General features: G+C 38.7%; 2 protein-coding genes and 1 pseudogene across 4 annotated transcripts; all 3 read right to left on the bottom strand.

The window, feature by feature from the left end:
- Positions 1-133: 133 nt before the first annotated feature.
- LOC121767314 (bifunctional 3-dehydroquinate dehydratase/shikimate dehydrogenase, chloroplastic-like) lies at positions 134-4,208 on the bottom strand. Of its 3 annotated transcripts, XM_042163557.1 has the most exons (12): positions 4,035-4,208; positions 3,867-3,959; positions 3,514-3,755; positions 2,928-3,033; positions 2,480-2,698; positions 1,778-2,139; positions 1,637-1,700; positions 1,458-1,563; positions 1,242-1,385; positions 1,010-1,158; positions 697-859; positions 134-469 (listed from the first exon to the last, which is right to left on the bottom strand). In XM_042163557.1, the coding sequence occupies exons 3-12, from the start codon at positions 3,729-3,731 to the stop codon at positions 429-431; spliced, it is 1,572 nt and encodes a 523-aa protein (XP_042019491.1). In that variant the 5' UTR covers positions 3,732-3,755; positions 3,867-3,959; positions 4,035-4,208; the 3' UTR covers positions 134-428. The 3 variants fall into 3 exon arrangements, with proteins under 3 accessions (XP_042019491.1, XP_042019489.1, XP_042019490.1); XM_042163555.1 differs by lacking the exon at positions 3,867-3,959; XM_042163556.1 differs by lacking the exon at positions 3,867-3,959 and having other exon boundaries at positions 1,778-2,124; positions 4,035-4,207.
- Positions 4,209-5,599: 1,391 nt separating this feature from the next.
- Positions 5,600-9,828, bottom strand: LOC121766629 (annotated as a pseudogene).
- A 4,640-nt stretch (positions 9,829-14,468) lies between these two features.
- LOC121767780 (S-adenosylmethionine decarboxylase proenzyme 4-like) lies at positions 14,469-15,673 on the bottom strand. The gene has a single exon (XM_042164105.1). The coding sequence runs from the start codon at positions 15,591-15,593 to the stop codon at positions 14,568-14,570; it is 1,026 nt and encodes a 341-aa protein (XP_042020039.1). The 5' UTR covers positions 15,594-15,673; the 3' UTR covers positions 14,469-14,567.
- Positions 15,674-19,148: the final 3,475 nt, after the last annotated feature.

Here is a 19,148-nt window from a genome sequence, read left to right as displayed (position 1 = left end):
TTGCGGGTGGCCTTATACATATTTGATTCATGTTTATGATAGTATTTGGAACTCAACTTATAGTTTATACTTTTAGCCTTTTTCATAACTATATTAACAGTTATGCCCTTCCCTATGTGTTAAGGCATGCATAAAAGAAAACCACAATTTTAACAATTTTCATGAAAATAAATCATCCATTATGGTACAATTTTCTGGTATCATATTACAGCAGCAGAGGAAGAATTATTACTACAATAACTAGGCCCTCTTATTACAAAATTCCGAGTTTCAACAACATAAGCCTACGATCAAATCGACAAATTCCATCTCTTGTAGGTTAAAACATCGATACAAGAATAGTTTTTTATGTCATTGCCACAAGAATGAGGATGAAGATAAGATTTTCGATGAAACGGGCAGGTTGGAGACGAAGGAGAGCGCGTCCGTCAGTAGTCTGCCATGATATCTCTAAACAGTTGCTTCGGGGCTGTGATCACAACATGAAAAATGAGCTAAAACGGCATAATTTTCTCTTATAAACCTGTATAAGACTCTGAAGTTTGTAGAAATTCGGATTTCAAGCCCTTATCAAGTGGCATATTTGTAATTGTTGGTGTTCGGATTGGATGTTCGACCAATCAGACCGTCTTACACAAGACTTTTCCTCACAGTTCTTGAAAAAAGAATGACTGATAGTTTGAAGTTGTTCATTACCTGGGAGTCCTGTGAACCTCTCATATTGCTCGTAGGCCTGCCCGATGAACATCTCGACTCCTGTCACAATCTTGGAGCCCGCTTCCTGAGCTTCACGCAGGAGTCGTGTGATTTTGGGAGTGTAGATAGCGTCGAATACGAGCTCATAGTTTCTCAAAGCTTCCTGTTGATGCATTAGACCGTTATGACTTTATCCGAAGCAAATGGTGAGTGTGTGCAGAAGGGACGGATCAAAGAACGCACTGATTCTCTGTGGCTCGTTTCTTGTAGATACAAGACGCGGTGTTTAGGTTAGGGAAGAAAATAAACAAACCTTGGAGATGGGAGTCTCTTTGATGTTTGGTTGCATCCCAATTGAAGTTGTGTTTGCAAGTATCATCCCTGTTTCTGGTTGGAAGTTGCTTAGCTCGGCCAGAGTCAAAGCCTTCCCTCCAACAAGCTCAGCAAGATCTCTAGCTCGATCTTGCAGAGACAAGAAATGAGATGATAAATGATCAGAACTCACAATACGATAGAGGTGTTAGGGGCAGAGGAGGAAGCCTAACCATAGCTCCGATTAGCAATCACCACCCTCGCCCCCTTTTCTTTGGCTCCATAGGCGAGCGCCTTGCCTGCACCTCCAGCGCCAATAACCACAAACAGTTTACCAGCCAGGGGTGACCCGGTATGAGTGGCACCATTTTGAGATCCTGCAAAAAAAATAGGAGTCAGACTTCACATCTTTGATTCTTGCAAGCGGTCTGCTCAACGAAAGAGAAAACCTTGTAGGCCGATCTCAATAGAAGATATTGCACCAATGTAGTCTGTGTTACATCCAAATAGCTTCCCATCCAGTCGTCTGATGAGGCAATTGACCGCTCCTATTGACTGGAAATGTTCAAAAATTGGTGTTAGACGAAACAGCAGAAACCTACAAGCCTTCAAAACATCGATTAACTACCTTTGCAACGGGATCAACTTCATCACAACGGGCAAGTGCTACTTCTTTATGAGGAATGGTACAGCTGAACAGTTGAAAATACAGTAAATAAGGAGATGATAGTTCAAATGAAACCAGCCACAAATAGGTTGAGGACTTTACCTAAAACCAGAAAAATCAGGGGAGGAATAGGTATCGAAAAACTTATTAACATCGTCCACCAACAAATGCACAAAAACTCCATTGATCCCATCTTCTTTGAATGCTCTATTATACAGTTTGGGTGATTTGCTATGGCTGACAGGTTTCCCAATGATCCCAAACACCTTAGTGTCAGTGCCGATAGACCTAAAATTGTATAAGCTAATCAACTCATCAATTGTTGGCTGTCCGGGGGCAGACACCTTCCCTTCTTCAAGAGTGCCGAATGTAAGGTATCCACCGAATTTGGGACAGAGTATCCTTGACATGAGTCCTCTCTCTCCCATAACCATAGCAATAATCGGTACCTGACGATCGACAAACTAAATGATAAAGACTGAGAATCTGCTATACTCAAAGCATTTTCATCATAGCCATACCTCAAGTTCAGAAAGCAGTAGTCGGGCAAGCATAATTTTTTTTGAGGAAAATGGAATATATAAACATTAAGGCAAGGAGGTGAAAGAAAGGAATGGTAAAGCATGTCTCTAAATTTGCAGACATGGAGAAACAAACATAATTTGTCAAAATAAAAAAAAATGCAAAACATAGAAGATTGCATATTTCTTCTGTCCTAAACAGACTTTAAAGCGAGATGGGATGGGAGAAAACAGAAACAGGTTATTTCTGGAATATAACTTCTTGTGAACCTTATGGTCTTACTTGAGAATGAACGGTTATTTGAAATACTCGTGCTACATCGGTGATATCTAGTGCTGTCGTAGCAAATTTAACTATGTCTGCTCCAGCTGCTTGTATCCTGGCCACAAGGTTCCCCAGATCCTCAACTGAAGGAGTGTACTCATAATTGTGAGAGGAAACTATAATTTTGCACTTTTCAGGTTTATTCCCATGCGTGAAATTCATGAACTCGTGTGCAGCCTTTAAGAGATTGGTCAGCGCAAGATAATATTAGAACTGACAAAGAATACATAAGCAGAGAAAAATAAAGTCTTGGTTGAATTGACTTGGATAAACTTCCATGAGGTGTGAAACATATTTGTTTTCTTTGTTTTAAGTGTAGTTCGACTAAATATTGTGGCTTCCATGAGACTAATGAAATTCAGTATACAACTTCTCAAAAATTTGAAACTCACAGTGAAAAAGGTACCTTGAGCTCAATATCAATGTGATCAGCTCCCAACTCCATAGCAAGTTGAAGTGCTTCAAAACGTGAATCTTCATCGCCGATATACTCTCCACCCTCCCATGTAGGTCTACAAGGAAAGCAGGAATCATGCGCTCAATATATATACTTTTCGTAGCCACAAGTAAAAAGATGTTATACAGAATCGACGCCTACAAAGAAACAGGCATGATATACATAAATTCCAAAAAATGAGTCAAAATGAAACCAAAGATCCTTTCTAGCAAGTTTCATCAAAACCACTTCTTAATGTGAGCTCGGTTGCCTAAAATCATCCACAAGCAAGTAAGTTTTTCTCAAGCAACAACTCAAACTATCTACTTTCTCTAGGTGCTCTAATTGCTCAATCAAGAAATTGATCCCACTTTATCCTCTCAATTTAAGCAATCGAAAGCACTCAAACATGTCCTTCTCTCAACTTAAACATATAAATGCAACGAAACGGTGAAACCTATCAATCAAATCAGGAAAAAACCTTTTCACAGACATCCCCAATTTGTCATTACATCAAAAAACACATACATTCACTAAAAGGCATCTGATCATGAACCTGTAGGTAAAGAGAGTGGGCAGAGGGCACTGTCTGATCAACACTTCGATATCGGGACGAGGGTCAAGGCTCTTCAAGTGATCCAGCCTAACCTCCACAATATCAGCTCCCTTAAACTTAGCCTTGTGCATCAACTCCACCATTTGATCCACCGTGTCAGCCATTATAGGAGCACAAATCAAGGTTTGATTTTTTCCCATCCCCACACCCATCTCCATGGGTCTCACACCAGATTCCACAGCCTGAGAATTCCCACAAATTTTTATTGAAAAAAACACAATCTTGAATACCTCAAATCTTAAAATTTATCACATCAATCAGTAAAAACTAAAACTTGGGTCTCTATATATCACCTCAATAAACCAAACAAGCTAAAACCCCGGTTCAGTAGACCTCAAAATCGCAAGATTCAAAATTTCAAACAAAACAAGAAAGTCTACCACCCGCTGCCAAAAGGGATTAAAATACATTAACAAAACACATATTTATACAAATAATAAAGAGGAAGAAGTGCTGCTTACGATTTCCATGTGCTCTATTCAAGAGGGGCTGATGGCCCAGCTTCAGTAAAGTTGGTGAGAAAAGATTACGTTTTTGGGGGGTGTTTGTAATATAATAAAGCAATGCAAGCAATAATTTCAGGTGTAGTGCGTGTAAATAGAGACGAGCCGGGTGGTTGGGTAAGTGGTGGGAATTGGGTTGTTGGGTAGAGAAATGGTGGCATCTTGGTTGGTGAAAGGGGAAATATGGGTTGACCCGTTTGCCCGTTTACAGATCCATCTACCCTGACAAAATGGTCCAAATCTCGGGTCACAGTCTCCAGCCGCCAGGGCCCACCACTCATTAGATTGGAAAATAAACTTTGCTTTATCATGCCCATCATAAAATTTGGCAAACCAATATTTCAGTTAAATCCTGATTAAAACTAAAATTAAACACAATTCCTAAAAAACTAGATAAATGCCATCGTCCATCAAAGACGGCGTAGATCTTGTTAAGTAGGGTTTTTCGTTTCTATTCCTTTTTCTTGATTAAGAGCATCCACAATGGGCGCCCTATGCTCCGCCACATCAATATTCTATCCTCCTACCCTTCCACCTGCAGTGAGACACCCTAAAGTCAGCACTATAGTTTTCACTACTATTTTATTAATTAATTTTTTTTATGTTTTCAAATATGTCATGCAAAATTATAAAAAAAAAAAAACTACGATTAAAGGCAAATCATACATTACTAATTAAAAAATAAATTTACAAGAGTTAGAAATAAAAAACAAGTTCACTAAATCCTACATTACTAATCCTTCATTCCTAACTTGCGGCGCAGATCATCGATCATCCACTTGAGGTATTCGGCTTTGCTCGGGTCCTCGCACTGCATGAGGGCGTGGTGCGTGTCCAACAACGTCCTCCGATTGGCGGCCGCCACCAACTCCGCGTAGGCATGTCCCGCAGCCGAAGTCGGGGCCGGGGACGGGTCCGGGGCCGCGGCCTGTGAGGATGCCGCCTTCGTCTTGCCCTTGTTCTTGGCAGCCTTGACGCCAAATGGACGCCGGGAGGACATCGGTGTGCCGGAACTCTCATCCTCGTACATCGACTGGTTGAGGTCCATCGGAGGTGCGCCACTGTCGCTGCTCGTATAATCACCGGCGACGGTGTTCTTCGTCCTCTTCGCCGCAGCCGATAGGGGCATAATCCCTCCTTGGAACTTCTACTTATCCTTCAAGATGAGCCATGAGTTGTAATGCTTGAAATCGCCATACAATGAAATGTACGACGCAAGCGCTTTATCGCGCACATCAGTCAAACTCTCGCTGCTGCTCTGCTCCCTCAAGCACTTCTCGTACTCCGTCGAGAACAAATTGACCTGCTTCTTCACCTGATCCCAGTGCTTGCGGAGCTGCTCCCTATGGCGCTTGTAGGCGGCCGCCGGCTTGGCCTCGTTGTAGCGATCAACGATGCGCTCCCAGTATGCGATTTGTTTTTGGTTGTTGGCAAACATCGGGTCCTCCGAAATATCAATCCAACACCTAACCAAGACGATGGTTTCATCCGGGTTGTAGTTCGTCCTTCCTGGGGCGAACTCTTCATTCTTCTCTGGAGGCAGCAACTTTTGGGCCATTTGCCTGTTCCGCTTCTTCTTGGTGGCGGAGCCCGAGGCGGCGGCGCAGGGCGTGGGCGCGGGTGGGAGACGGCTCCATGTCTGACAGCACGTACGAATCCATACTGAAATCGGGATCGTACTAGGTGTTGGAGTCAATGGGTCGGTATTCATCAGGGTATGTACCCGGTCACCGTGCACCACCATTGAACATCGGACTATTCGCGCTTGGGTAAGCACCAGGACTCATTTTTAGTGTATGGAAGAGTGAGAATGGAAAAGTGGAGTGAATGGAAGAGTGAATTTGGGGTGTATATATAATAAATTTTGAAGAATTAAAAAAAAAGGAAAACGCGTTGCATCGTGCGCGTGACCCGCAGTGGGGCGGACGATACTGAGGACGATGCGTGGTCGAAACCCTATCGTCCGCGGACGAAGCATAGGACGCGGACGATGGATGTGCCATCGTCCGCTCCACTGTGAATGCCCTAAATGACTAAATCCAAACTAGTAGTAGTAGCCTGATGAATTATTTGGTGAACTGCAGTTTGGTAGTAGTAATTTGGATTTGTTATTGTACTTTTAACTGAGCATTATTTCGATTTTGGAATTGGAATGGAAGGTCATACGTACACTTACGTTGGAATTTTAAAATTGATTTGATAAACACTCCATCCGTCTACGAATAGGAGTCAGAGCATGAATAACCCTGTCCTCAGTTCCGGTCCCAAGTCCCCTCCACGTCATCATTCCTCTACAGTTGCGGCCCAAACCCCAACTGCTCTAACCCTGCAGGCCGCAATCCGGGCCGCAACTAATAAATGACACTATTCACAACTTCAACATATTTTACTCGTAAATGCAATACGTTGAACAATTCAAGCCGGGAAAATACATTGTTCAGTCGAAAAAAGAAAATTACAAATCCTAGAAAAGAAAATTACAAATCCTAGAAAAAAAAATTATAAATCCTAGAATTTTTTTTTTATTAAGCCCTAGAAAATAAAAATTACAATTCCTAGAAAAAATAGTGAAATAATTTAGAGGATAGAAATGGAGAAATTGGTGGAAGAATGTTGAATAAATGGGTAAAAATAGACAAAAAAATAATAAAAAAAGAAAAATAATTTTTTTGGGGGTTTGCGGCCCGTCCCGTATCACCCTAACCCTAGGCCGGGCCGGACCCCGGGCCGCAAATGCGGCTCCGGGACCGGCCTAGGCCGTGACTCTCCTCCATGCAACGCTTGTGACGGGCCGGGACTCGCGATTTGTGGCCCGGCCCCTTGCGTTATTCATGCCCTCACATTTGCTTCCAACACGAATTTTAAGAAATGTTAAGAAAAGTAGGTGGGAGAAAGTTAGTGGAAAAGGAGTTTCACTTATATATATTAGTTTTAAATAATATGTGAGTGGAAGGAGTTAGTGGAATATGAGACCTCTTTACCATTTATGGTGGGACTCCTATTTGCGGACGGACAAAAATAGAAAAACTGGACTCCTATTCGCAGACAGACGGAGTAGTTATTAAACTGCCAATATTTGTATCAAACTAATTATTAAATTTTAATTTATTCAAAATAGCTGCCAATGTTATGACTTATTTTTGTTCTTAATTTAATTCCATGTGACCACCAAAGTTGTTTTAGATTGTTCCTTCATTTAATTGATTATCACAACCTCTTATTTTTATTATACAGAATTAGCTCAATGCAAAAGCTCATTTTCCATAGCAATAACAGAAGAACAAAAAAGCAACAGCAGCACATCTGTACTTAGAACAACGATATACTAATAAAATTTTTCATTTTTTAAATCTATATTGAGACCAACAATATAATAATTTTCGTGGATCGAAGCTGTCCCTGGCTGACTGAAAGTGGTAGACATGGACGGACCACAACCAGTTGTAAACACTGTCAGAATTGTCTATTGAAAGGCTAGGCATGGATGGGGTCCATACCTCCAAGACAAATGTTTTAAAATTGAAATTGGAAGAGACAGTTGTGCATAAAGAAAGACGAGGTTACGATTTATTGTAATATCCAAACTTTATCTCATACAGTGACGATGATGATTCAAATATAATGCCAGTTATTTATGTGAACATAATAATAGCACACACGAAAATATAAAGATGCTGATTATTCTTTGGCACACTCTAATATTTAAGAAATTTTAGAATATTAACGTAAACACTAATTGAAATCTAAAGGGCTAACAAAAATCATTACTTTGTGCTTCAATGAAATGAAACCAATTCATGAGGCACAATGGGGATGGCAAAAATCTAACTCCCACCATGTATGCTTCGAATTTCGATGATCAAACACAAATTTATGACGATGACGACGACCGAATATTTGGATAAGTAGACGGGTACACCTGCTACGATTGCAATGCATAAAATCCTTACGACAAGCCTTAATTTAGATTCTAGGAACAAGTCTAGGTAACACACTATGGTGTCTACTCGAACGAAACCAAGGTCGAGGATATAATCTATGACTTGGATACGAAAGCTCTAATGCTAGTTTAGTTAGAACGCTTAGGAAATGGGCAGAGAGGAAACCAACCTGCTTGTCAACGATGGTTAAAGTAACGGTACCTGAGACATTCGGGATAGACGAACATTAGGGCATAAGTGAAAGTAAGCAAACAGATAAAAATTCTTACTACTTTTGTCAGATACAGAGGAATTGGTGATGTTTCACATTAATCTTAAGACAAATCTAGTTACCGTTGTCTCCAGCTGTGATGTTGCCAAGATCACCAGCGTGCCGAATCTCATCATCGGGAGCACCATGATCCTTGCCAGTTGGATTGAAATGAGGCCCTTGATACGTTATAGACGTATCTGTAAGGGTGATCGGCGGCGGCTTTGCTCGGCGATCGGTTGTTCCGCACGCGAGAGAGGTTCTCGTCGGGCAGAGAAAGAAGTTATTGAAAGCTTTGTAAGAGACGTGAATTTTTGGGAAATAAACTTATCACTCATTACCATAATATGTTGACAAGTTTCCCTTTTTATATTCTAGGACCCTAGGGTGGTTCGACCTCCTACCTCTCGGGAAAGAACCACTAAGAAAACCCGAGATGGGGCTTATAGATGCGCCCGACACTTACAATATAATCAACACACTAATAATAATATAATATGCTTCAAATACACAACGTAAATAACTATCTCATTTCGGCACACAATCGACGAGGCGATTGGGTGGCCGAGTGTTTCTCTTTGGACGACTGCTACTCTTCTTCTTGTTGGTTTGACCCTGTTGCTGCAACTTGTTGGAGCTATTCTTTAGTTGATCGGAAGTCTGGTGATGGTCTTGAGATGCCACTTGAACATGAGTTTGAGGTGATCCTGTATCAGCCCTACACATTAAAAACCACAAATACGAATATCAAGTTCCAATTCTCCAGGGTTGAAATAACCACATCACGTGTCAGTAAACAGAATTTCACATACTCGTTAGTCAGTAAAAAGAAACAGAAGAATACGAGAGAAATTACCAGTCGACATGCAACCATTGGTCGTGTACATGAAGGCCATGGAGCCCAGGCTTAAGGCCGGAGATATTTCCAGTTACATTCGTGTGGCCTGTAGCACGAAGGAAACAAAAGCAAAAGTGCCTATGAGAAACTTCACTACTAATTATCTACGCATGATTATTTAATGTAAATTGAAAAATACCATCTCCTTCCTGTGTGAAATAGATGGTGCACTGCTGTTGAGCACTGCAACAGCCTTAGCCATGGTTTCGTGTGTACCGCAAAATCAACGAGACAATCTTACTAACCTATACTTGAAGGTGATGAAACAAAATGGAAGTGTAGTTGCAGATCAAGAATCATTATGCAACAATAGTTTTTTCCCAGAAGATAAGACAGGAAGTGGATAATTAAATCCCATTTATTCAGCAATTCAAAGCACTTCACAAGGGGTGGAAATTTCACTCCATGGGACTGACATGCAACCATACTTAGAAATTGAAACCAAATCTAACTCCAACAAACTTTGATAACAAATACTATAATCAAGTAATCAATCCTATCTATATAAATGATCAACAGCCAGCTCCAAAAATCAGCTAATTTGTTTGATTTTAACCGATTTAAAGATAGGGAAAAGAACATACCTCAGACTAAGAGCAATCCCTGCACCGTTTGCTGTATGAAAGTAGAAGATTCTAGTAGTGAAATGCTAGTAATAGAAGTTGGGTTTTAAGGAGTACTTTAGTTGTTTTTGTTTTTCCCTTTTCTTCCTATTTTTTAAAAGATCAAACAACGTGTAAGCCATTCAAGAGTTTGATGTTTTTTATTTGTATGCAAGTAATTTATGTAGTACTGTACTTAGTATTTTGTTTTAATGATAAATGACAGTTTTTGGTTGAATAACATGAATACAAACCAAAATATTGCACTAGAAATTCAATAACAAATAAATTGCACTGGGTTTTGGTTGAATAACATGAATACAAACCAAATATTTCTCTAGAAATTCAATATAATCATAAATATTTCACTGGTAAATTACATATCCCTACAGCAGCTTTCCCAACAATCTATAAATCTATAAATACTTAAATATCAAAGTAAATTATCTATATAACTTAAAAATTAAACAACTAGTATTACAAATAATACAACAAATTTATATACAGAAAAAAAATCTCACTAAGTCGCTTCTGAATCATGAAGAATCCAATTCCTCTTAAATCCCTCTGAAATCAATCATGAAGAATCCAATTCCTCTGAAATCCCCCCTTATGATCTCGTACATCGTTACGGATGGGAATCATGAAGAAGAAATCCAAGCCCAGAGCTAATTAATTAGCTTTAATTTCTGCATCAAATCGTCGATTACAATCGCCACGGATCATTCTAAACGAAGCATACGCCGCAGAGATCTCGTCGCCCCATCATCGAACGCGCCTCTCATGCCGGCGAAGGTAGGCCGCGGCAAGCAACGTGGAGACGGCGACGAATCAAACCCTGCTCCGGCGTACACGTTCACCATCGGAGGCGGCGGCGCGCGTACCTTCTTCGGAACCACTAATTCCGAGTCAGATCGTGAGCGGAGCGACCTCGCTGGGTCAACCTCAACCGAATCTACCGGATTTGAGTCTCCGATTCTGTTAGCGATCGAATTTACGGATTCGCCTCTTCTCAATAAGGTTACCTTCCCAACGGCGGGGAAGACAACCTCGCGCCTCCGCCGTGCATCGCCACCTTGATTCGGTTTCCGAGGCTTCTTCTCCTGCTTGGGGGAAGGCCTCCGCTGGTGATTCTGATTGGAGGCTAAACTAGTGGATGCGCCGCTCGCCGGGGAAATTTTCCGGCGGGGACACGACGTCGTGTGCACGCGGAATCGGTGAACCAGCGCATCTTGCGGCCGTAGAATCTCCGTCGCCATCTAGAATTGGAAAGAATTTATATTCTTGAAATTGGGAAAAAACTTCGAGTAATGAATGTGGAATTTGGGAAAAATGAGAGATCTGCAACTTGTTCCTCGATAACGAGAGCTGCTTTGTGAGAGTTTTGGATAAGGATTGACCGCTATATGTAGGAAGCTAGAGAGAGGATTTAGATGCAACACACTAGATTTTTCTATAATATTTTTATAAAACTTTCCTTTGTTGTAGGGAGGAAAAAGGATTTTTAACTTATTTTTAAAAATCATTTCCTATTCTAGTTTTACGAATCCCATTTTTCCATAAGATTTCATTATTTTAAGAAATATATTTACATTAGCATAAATCCATTAACAACTACTGTCTCTAATTCTGGAGTGTATATTTTATAACTGAATCTTGTACGATAATTAAATACAGTAATTTTTATAATACTTATGGAATCTTAAATATTTGACTCAAGGTTAATTATTCTTAAATATTTCGTGCAAATATTTTTGTATCTTTAAATTAAAATTCATATAATGAACTATACATATTATTGGAATTTTAAATAATACTGTACTACTAGTATAATACTTTCAATTATTTGCATGATTATAAGGCGATATATTGAAGTGTTAGAAAGCAGATTAGGTTTGTATTTTCAAATTTTAAGCCAGATTAATGAAATCAGAAAATAATAAAAATTTACTGATTAAAGTCAAAATCACTACCCATAAATATGCTTAGAATGGTATTTTAACCTAGTTTTTAAAATCTTTTTATAATAGCAAAGTAAATAATATTTCTTTTATTGTTTTTTACTTAATATTATAAAAAGTATAGTACTAATCTGCAATATTATTACAAAGAATGGCGGTGTATGTGTGAAATCACCTAAATCATGGTAGTAAATTAGTAATCCCAAACCTGTTTAAGTCGGTCGTGGTCGTGGTCGTGGGGAACGCGTGAATTATCGAATAAAGAAGGTAGCAAGAAACTAGTGTACAATAAATAAATTAATAAGTAAATATAAAAAGAATTAAAGGAATTGGACCAGTCGTGTTTGACCGAAGCTATAGTGGATACGTGGGGGCAGGGCAGCCACTAATTGATTCCAACGGCGTCGTAGTCCACGTTAAGTTCAACTGTCAGTCTATCACCGTTTATTCGTCCGTCACTTTTTATCGCAATACGTGGAAACTATTCAACTACTCCCTCTTTTACTTATTAATAGAATATTGTGTTATATACTTAAAGGATGGTTAAAAATAAGAGAAATGCGGATAGAATAAACTAAAATGAAGAATTACTTTTTAAATGGAAAAATAACTCTATTAACATGGAATGAGTACTAATTGAATAGTAAAATGAAGAAGAAATAATATTTCAACTAAGAAGACAGAATATATTCAAACCCTCTAGCTCAAGTGGTTGAGGAGGGAGGCAAGGATATCGCACCATCCTGGAGGTCACATGTTCGACCCTCTTAACGGTTCATTATATAAACTATTCATATAACTATTTATCTCATTTTATATTTAAAAAATATTGCCCATAACCCATTATCATTTCTAGTAGTATTAATTATTCATGACTCTCACCTTTTTTATTTATACTTATTTGAAGTTATTTCTATTTTTTGTTTTATAATCATAGGTGTTTTGAATCCGCTTTTATGGGATCCGACTAATCCTATTCGGCATAATCTGACTAATTCTATTTAATCGGATTTGCGGATTAAGGCTGAAAGCCTTCCAGTGAATGATGGGTTTAAACTCGTGACCTCAAGGTCACAACAATTCCGTGCTGCCAATATCACACTCCACACCCGTTAGTAATTTATACTACTAAGTAGTACTTATCTGTATTGATTGGATTGTAGTAGAAAACTGTAAATCATCGCATTTATTTGTAACTAATATGTTTGTGAATATCTAATCATATGTTTTGGGCTCACCAACAACATTCATATTTATTTGGGCCCACATCATATTTTGCTTGGACAGACCAAATTGTGCACAAATTATGAGTTTAATACTATGTTCTTATCAATTTTTATATATACGAATTCTTAATCTAACAAAACAACTTAATTAAAACTAAACAAATACTTTGATATCTCAAAATGTAACTGTTAGTATGCCTTGAATCCGCATAGTTTGCCGCTAGCCGAATAGGGGAGCGGAGGGCCCCTGACCCTACGCTATGACATGTTTCTGATTTAGGTCTTAATTTTGTATTGGGCCTAGCCCGTCGTCTGTGTGCCTATTTACATAGAAGTATGACGAATAACTCTATACTCTGAAAACAATCTGAATACAATTTGTTTTCTGTTTCCGCCTGTGGATGTAGCCAACACAACGTTGGTGAACCACGTAAATTTGTGTCTTCTTTACGTTTCTGTTTACCTCGATTACACAATTGCTCTATTCTGTCACAACAGTAACACTCGTCAGTGATCATTATTTAATTATCATTAATTTTCGTTATTTGGATTTTTCAAATTTTTGGGTGTTACACATTTTTCACAATGGGCTTTGCAAAATACCTTAAATTCAACCATATTATATAAATAATTTTTAAAAAATTTTGTCCTGTAAATTACATGTAGTTCCATCCCCATTTCTATGTTTGGTTGGTCAAATATTTATCTTTGATATTTTAACTAAATTTTAACAAATGTAATTAATTGATTTCACTTTTTAAGTAATTTATTTTAATTTATACGTAGTATATAAAGCAGTCTTTACAAATGGTTCCTGAATTATTGAGATTGCACACACGATCATTTTTCACCTTTTTTACCTTTTACACTTAAAATGCCTCAAACCCTTAAAAATATATAGAGTTGAAGTAGTTTGAATATTTTCAATTTGTGATATACTCCGTATGTTATTATTACCATTTACCAACTCATATATATATGCACGATATTAATATTTAAGTTTTTTTGCACCTTTTTTTCCTTTTGTCAAACTACATTAAACAATATAATCATTTTTTTTCTTTAATCTTAATCTTCTCTATCATAATTGCAAATTTACATACACCTGATTTATATATTATCTGATAAAGTATACTTGTATAATATACCCAAAATCATTATCGTATGTAAATGGTAATGTAGGAGTATTTCCTAAAATGAAACAAAGGGCTAGTAGTCGCGTGTTAATTCATTATGACTCACGAAACTCTGATTTATGAAGAACACAAAGAATCCAAGTTTTATTATCATTTGTTTAATTTTTTGGAGACAAATCAACCCCACATTAATTATTATCACCCTGGCTCTCAAAGCAAATCATTGATCGTCATCATCCAATGCAATGACACAAATTGGCATGCACGTAGATTTAATCATTTAATTTCCTAGCAATGTAATTGTAAAACCACGAAAATGAATTAAATTAAAGAAATATAACAAGATTTAAAAAACAAAACAAAACTTGCACCTAATTAAATTCTAAAACATTCCCACTAATTACTCTCCACCATTTTATGCATGCACAACTTTTACTCATTTTCACAAATTGGCATTTCCACCTCCGCCGCCGGCGTCTACTCCCGACGAGCACCGAACATCTGAAAAACCACGTTCCCGGCATCCGGGAACTCATCCGCAGCGCAGCTCGTCAATCCCAACCCGATCGGATTGACAGCCGCCTCCAGCCCCCTCCGTACTCCCTCACCGGCGGCGCCGGTCAACGCCGCCGACAGTTCCGACGGCCGGAAAATCTCCGCCACCTTCCCCACCGCCTCGAGAATCTCCCTGTCGCCGGCGGCGGCGGCGCATACGCACTCGAAGCTGGCGTAGCTGAACCCGTCCTCGGGCGTCACGTGCACCGTCGAGTAACGGTCTCCGTCGACCCCGTTCATCGAGTAGCCACAGGGATCGAACGCGTAATCGCAGACGATCGCGGTCGCGTTGACGCTGTCGATCCCCGTGGCCTCCGTCATCTCCCGCCCGGCCGAGTCCCCTGTTTTCACAAAACCGGACCGGCGGAAGAATTTCCTCGCGTGGACCGGGTCCAACCCGGTCATGCAAATCTCGACGGTGTAGAAATCATCCTCTACGCGCGCGCCCACCGTGCGCCCCGCGTCACACGCAGTGAAAACATGCCACTTGTGAGAAGATGCGGCGTTCATGATGGAAGCCTTCTTGATGGAGAGATTTGGAGGCAGATTTTGTTCCAAATAAGAAACCTCTTGATTGAAGCTGGTGTGGGGGTGGGGCTGGGCGTCGGGGAAGATGAAGCTGCCGCGGGTGTACCTGCAGCTGAAGAGGGTGAGGCCGATCGTGGCGGCGAAGTGGACGAACGGACGGACGGATTTGAGGAGCTGGGTGGTCCCACATGTCTTGATGATGATCTTGGTGGGGTAGACGAAGAGGCTCGACTCGGACAGCACGTACGAGTCGAAGTATTGGTTGCCTAGGGCAGAGACTACGGTGCACTGCACCGCATGCAGCACTTTCTCCAGAGTGAAAAAGTCCAGTTGCCTGAGGCCATTTCCAGCAACTGGATCATGGCCGGAGAAGCGGAGCTCGATTCTCTTCTCGAACCCTTCGAACCCGGAAGCAGCCATTGAGGAGGAATGCAAAACAAGGGGAATTTTTGGGGATTCAGAGTTTAGCTAGTGTTTGTTGTTTAGTGTGTGTGAGGAAGTTGAAGTGTTGTGGAATGTGGCTCAAATAGGATATGTAGTGTGTGTCTTTATAGTTGGGGGTGGTGTGGTGAACTAAGAAGCAACAGCCAACAAGTATTGGAGGCAAAATGAGTGCAAGATGATGGTGATTTTTGTGTCTTGTGAGATCTTTTTGAAGACAATAACATGAATGCATGTACCTTCATGCCTCTGTATTTTATTATACAGTATTAACCTATGTCAAAATGAGTATAATAGTAACACTAAAATCTTATTATTGTAAGTGATATAGGTTTTGCATCTCAAATGGGGGTTTTGAACTATTAATTACATATGTTTGAGGGAGTGGTCAAAGATTCAAATTCTGTTTGAACATAATTAAGTGCAATCACAATGATTAGAATGTGAACTGAAATGTACTCCTTAATTATACAGTATTAAAAGCCTCATTTTCCTGAATGTCCACCGTTATTTGTCTTATTTCGGAGTATAATTTACTAAATAGGTCCAATATTAACCAACTCATTCCACTTAAATTTAAATGAAACTCATTGTTTGATTGATCTTGCATGGCATATTAAATACTTGCAACTTTATAGATTCGGATTCTCAGGTTTGGAAGATAATTTTTGCGCATGCCGCATTCTATAAGGAGAAACTAGAAATAGTCCATCACATCAATTTTGCAAGTTCCATCTCTCTTTGTTATTTTGCATGCAACTGCTGGAATCTCGTCTTCTTCATGTCTAAGGATACAATGTCTTGCTTCTTCTCATGGATGGACACGCCTTTACAAAAGTTCGACAAGAGTATATTTAGCTCTCTATTCTATGCAATCTCGAGGTCCATCTGACGACGACAAATCAAAGCTATATTCCAAAAGATGGAACTTAGATTGAATGTCGATAAGAAACCAAGTCTTTGGAGATTGGGATCATGGACTAAAGAATGGTGCCCAAAATTTCCTTATCTACCAAGGCAAATGAGTGAAAATTTGATTGAAGTGAGAAGATGTCCGGGAGGGAATTGCAACGCCAATCCTAAAGTCGAAGATCGCCGATGAGATGACATTAGGGATTGCTCAAGGATTATTGATCTAAATATTCGAGGAGGATATAAAATGGAAGCTTCGATTGGTGATCCTTTATCTATGTTACTTGTTGCCTTTTTTGTTTTCTTGATGGTCTATGTTGTTAGAGGTCATGCTATGTTGGATTCTTAGTGTTCGATGTACTGATTTTATTTTATTTTTTATTTTACTTTCTGTTTTGGATTGAAGCTCTCTATAAGCTGTTGTATGTGCAGCTTAGATTTTGATTTCTTTAGTTTTATTGTGACAGTGAGTTTTTGATATGCTGCTGACTATTATTCCCCATCATTGATAAAATTTTTATGTATAAAAAAAATTTGAGACTCACATTTTACTAACTTTTTTTATTTGGATTTCTTTATACTCCTTAAAATTATGTGCTTATCTCAAATGAGGCCATTAACAGGGGATGAATGAAACATATAATTACAAATTATCAGTAATTTATCTTTTTCATTTTTATTTTTTTTTTGGAAAAATCTCGTTGTAATTTGGTCTTTTTGTATAATGGAATTTTACGATTTTAGTTATAAAATATGTGGTTGTTTCAAATATGAGCTTCGAGTTAGATCAGATTATCGTATGCAAATTAATAATGTATCATGATATTAAGTACCAGTTGTATACTATAAGTGAGATTACTAATATATTACTACTAGAGATTAATATAACCAATTTTAATTGGCATGCATGTGGTAGCCTAATTGATAGAAGAAGTAGAAAACATAATTATGCACTTAGATGCTTCAATGCATGACAACTATCATTAGAATTCCTAAGGAGAAGCATCCTGATTTAACTTACATATGTGTAGGGGTCCATTTTCATACATGATTTGAAAGAACAAATATTATATTATACAGTATGTGAATACACGCACATTATATATACACATTTATAATTGTGTTTAAGCTGTTGTTTTAACGACCAAAAACTAATTTCTCTTTAATGTATTACTAGTAATTAAAATATAAAATTCTCAGTAAAATTATAAATATTTTTTTTAGAAATACAGTACAAAATACAATAGAGAAATTGCATTGGGATGTATATATATGGGGTTCCACATTAATTATATAGAAATGAGTAAAACTTAATTAGTGAGTGAAAACAACTGGTTGAAAGGGACACCATTACAGAAATTAGCAAGTGTGCATAAAGAATGCTAGTCGTGCCCTAAAATCATCGATTGTTCCCAATTTGTTATCAAGAATTTCCTTTTCAAAATCTACATTTTGAATCAGGCGTGACATCTTAAATAATTAGAATATCCTTGCTTATTTTCCCTAAATCAGAGAAAAACACTAAATTTAAGCCCTTTATACCAAACTCTTGGGATATATGTAAGTATATACTTACTGCTGCCCTTTTCTTTTTCACCTAAATTAGGCATTGCAGATTCATGGTTTTTTTAAAATATTGAACCTTCTATATAATTTTGCCATAAATTAATTTTTTTCTTGAAAAAATAATTAACAAATGTGAATCATACATATGTACCCAATGTACAAAGTGGAGTAGTACATCTCTAGTGAGCATATACATGATGGTAAAGCTAGTAAAAATGACAGAAAGTGAAAGTGTGTTTATTTACATCAAGAATGGATAAAATGATCAATCCAAATTCTGATCTTTAAAATCAAGTTTTTTCAGTTTCTATACAAAAGGGGCAAAAATTTTATTACTCATAATGTATGTTGGCACACTCACATTATTGCCACATACTCCCCTCATTTCCTGCACGCCTACCACCAACTTCCTATACAGATTTCTGTGTGTAATTAGGGATAAAACTTGGCCAATTATTTTGAAAATTTGAAATTAATGTATACTCCTAGCTATAATGTAATGGATTAATGGTAGTATTTGCTAGTACATTGTAGTGCCTAGTGTGTGTATATAGAAGTAACAAATCTGATCATGCCCATCAATTCAAAATTTCTATATCTTGTCAGTATATATATAGTCATGATCAAATTAAATTTCATTAATGAAATGGGATCGGAGTACAAGTTAAAAATTGAATTACTAAGGAGAACAAATTAAATTTGATCAAAGCTATGTATATGGATATGATATAAAGGCATCCGCAATGGTGCGGATGTCCCGAGGGACTTCCCAAAACACCTCCTACCACGTCATAAGGACATCCTACTGTACAATGGCGGACATCCCCAAGGACATCTGCCGGGACTTCCGTCGTGGTACCGCAATGACGGACGTCACGACGGACGTCCCGGAAAGCCGCGGATGTGCGGTGTCCGCGTCTGCCCCTCCCTCGCCTAACAGCGGACGTCCTGCGCGGATGTTCGGCACGCCGATCCGACATCCGGCGGGACATCCTCCTTTGGGGATGTGGATGCTCTAAACATGTACCCTATATCACAGGCAACCAAGGCCCATGT

Source organism: Salvia splendens, chromosome 15, assembly GCF_004379255.2.
Source record: "Salvia splendens isolate huo1 chromosome 15, SspV2, whole genome shotgun sequence".
NCBI lineage: Eukaryota > Viridiplantae > Streptophyta > Magnoliopsida > Lamiales > Lamiaceae > Salvia > Salvia splendens.
Note: the sequence above shows the minus strand (reverse complement) of the source record. Positions and strands in the feature narration are given on the sequence as shown.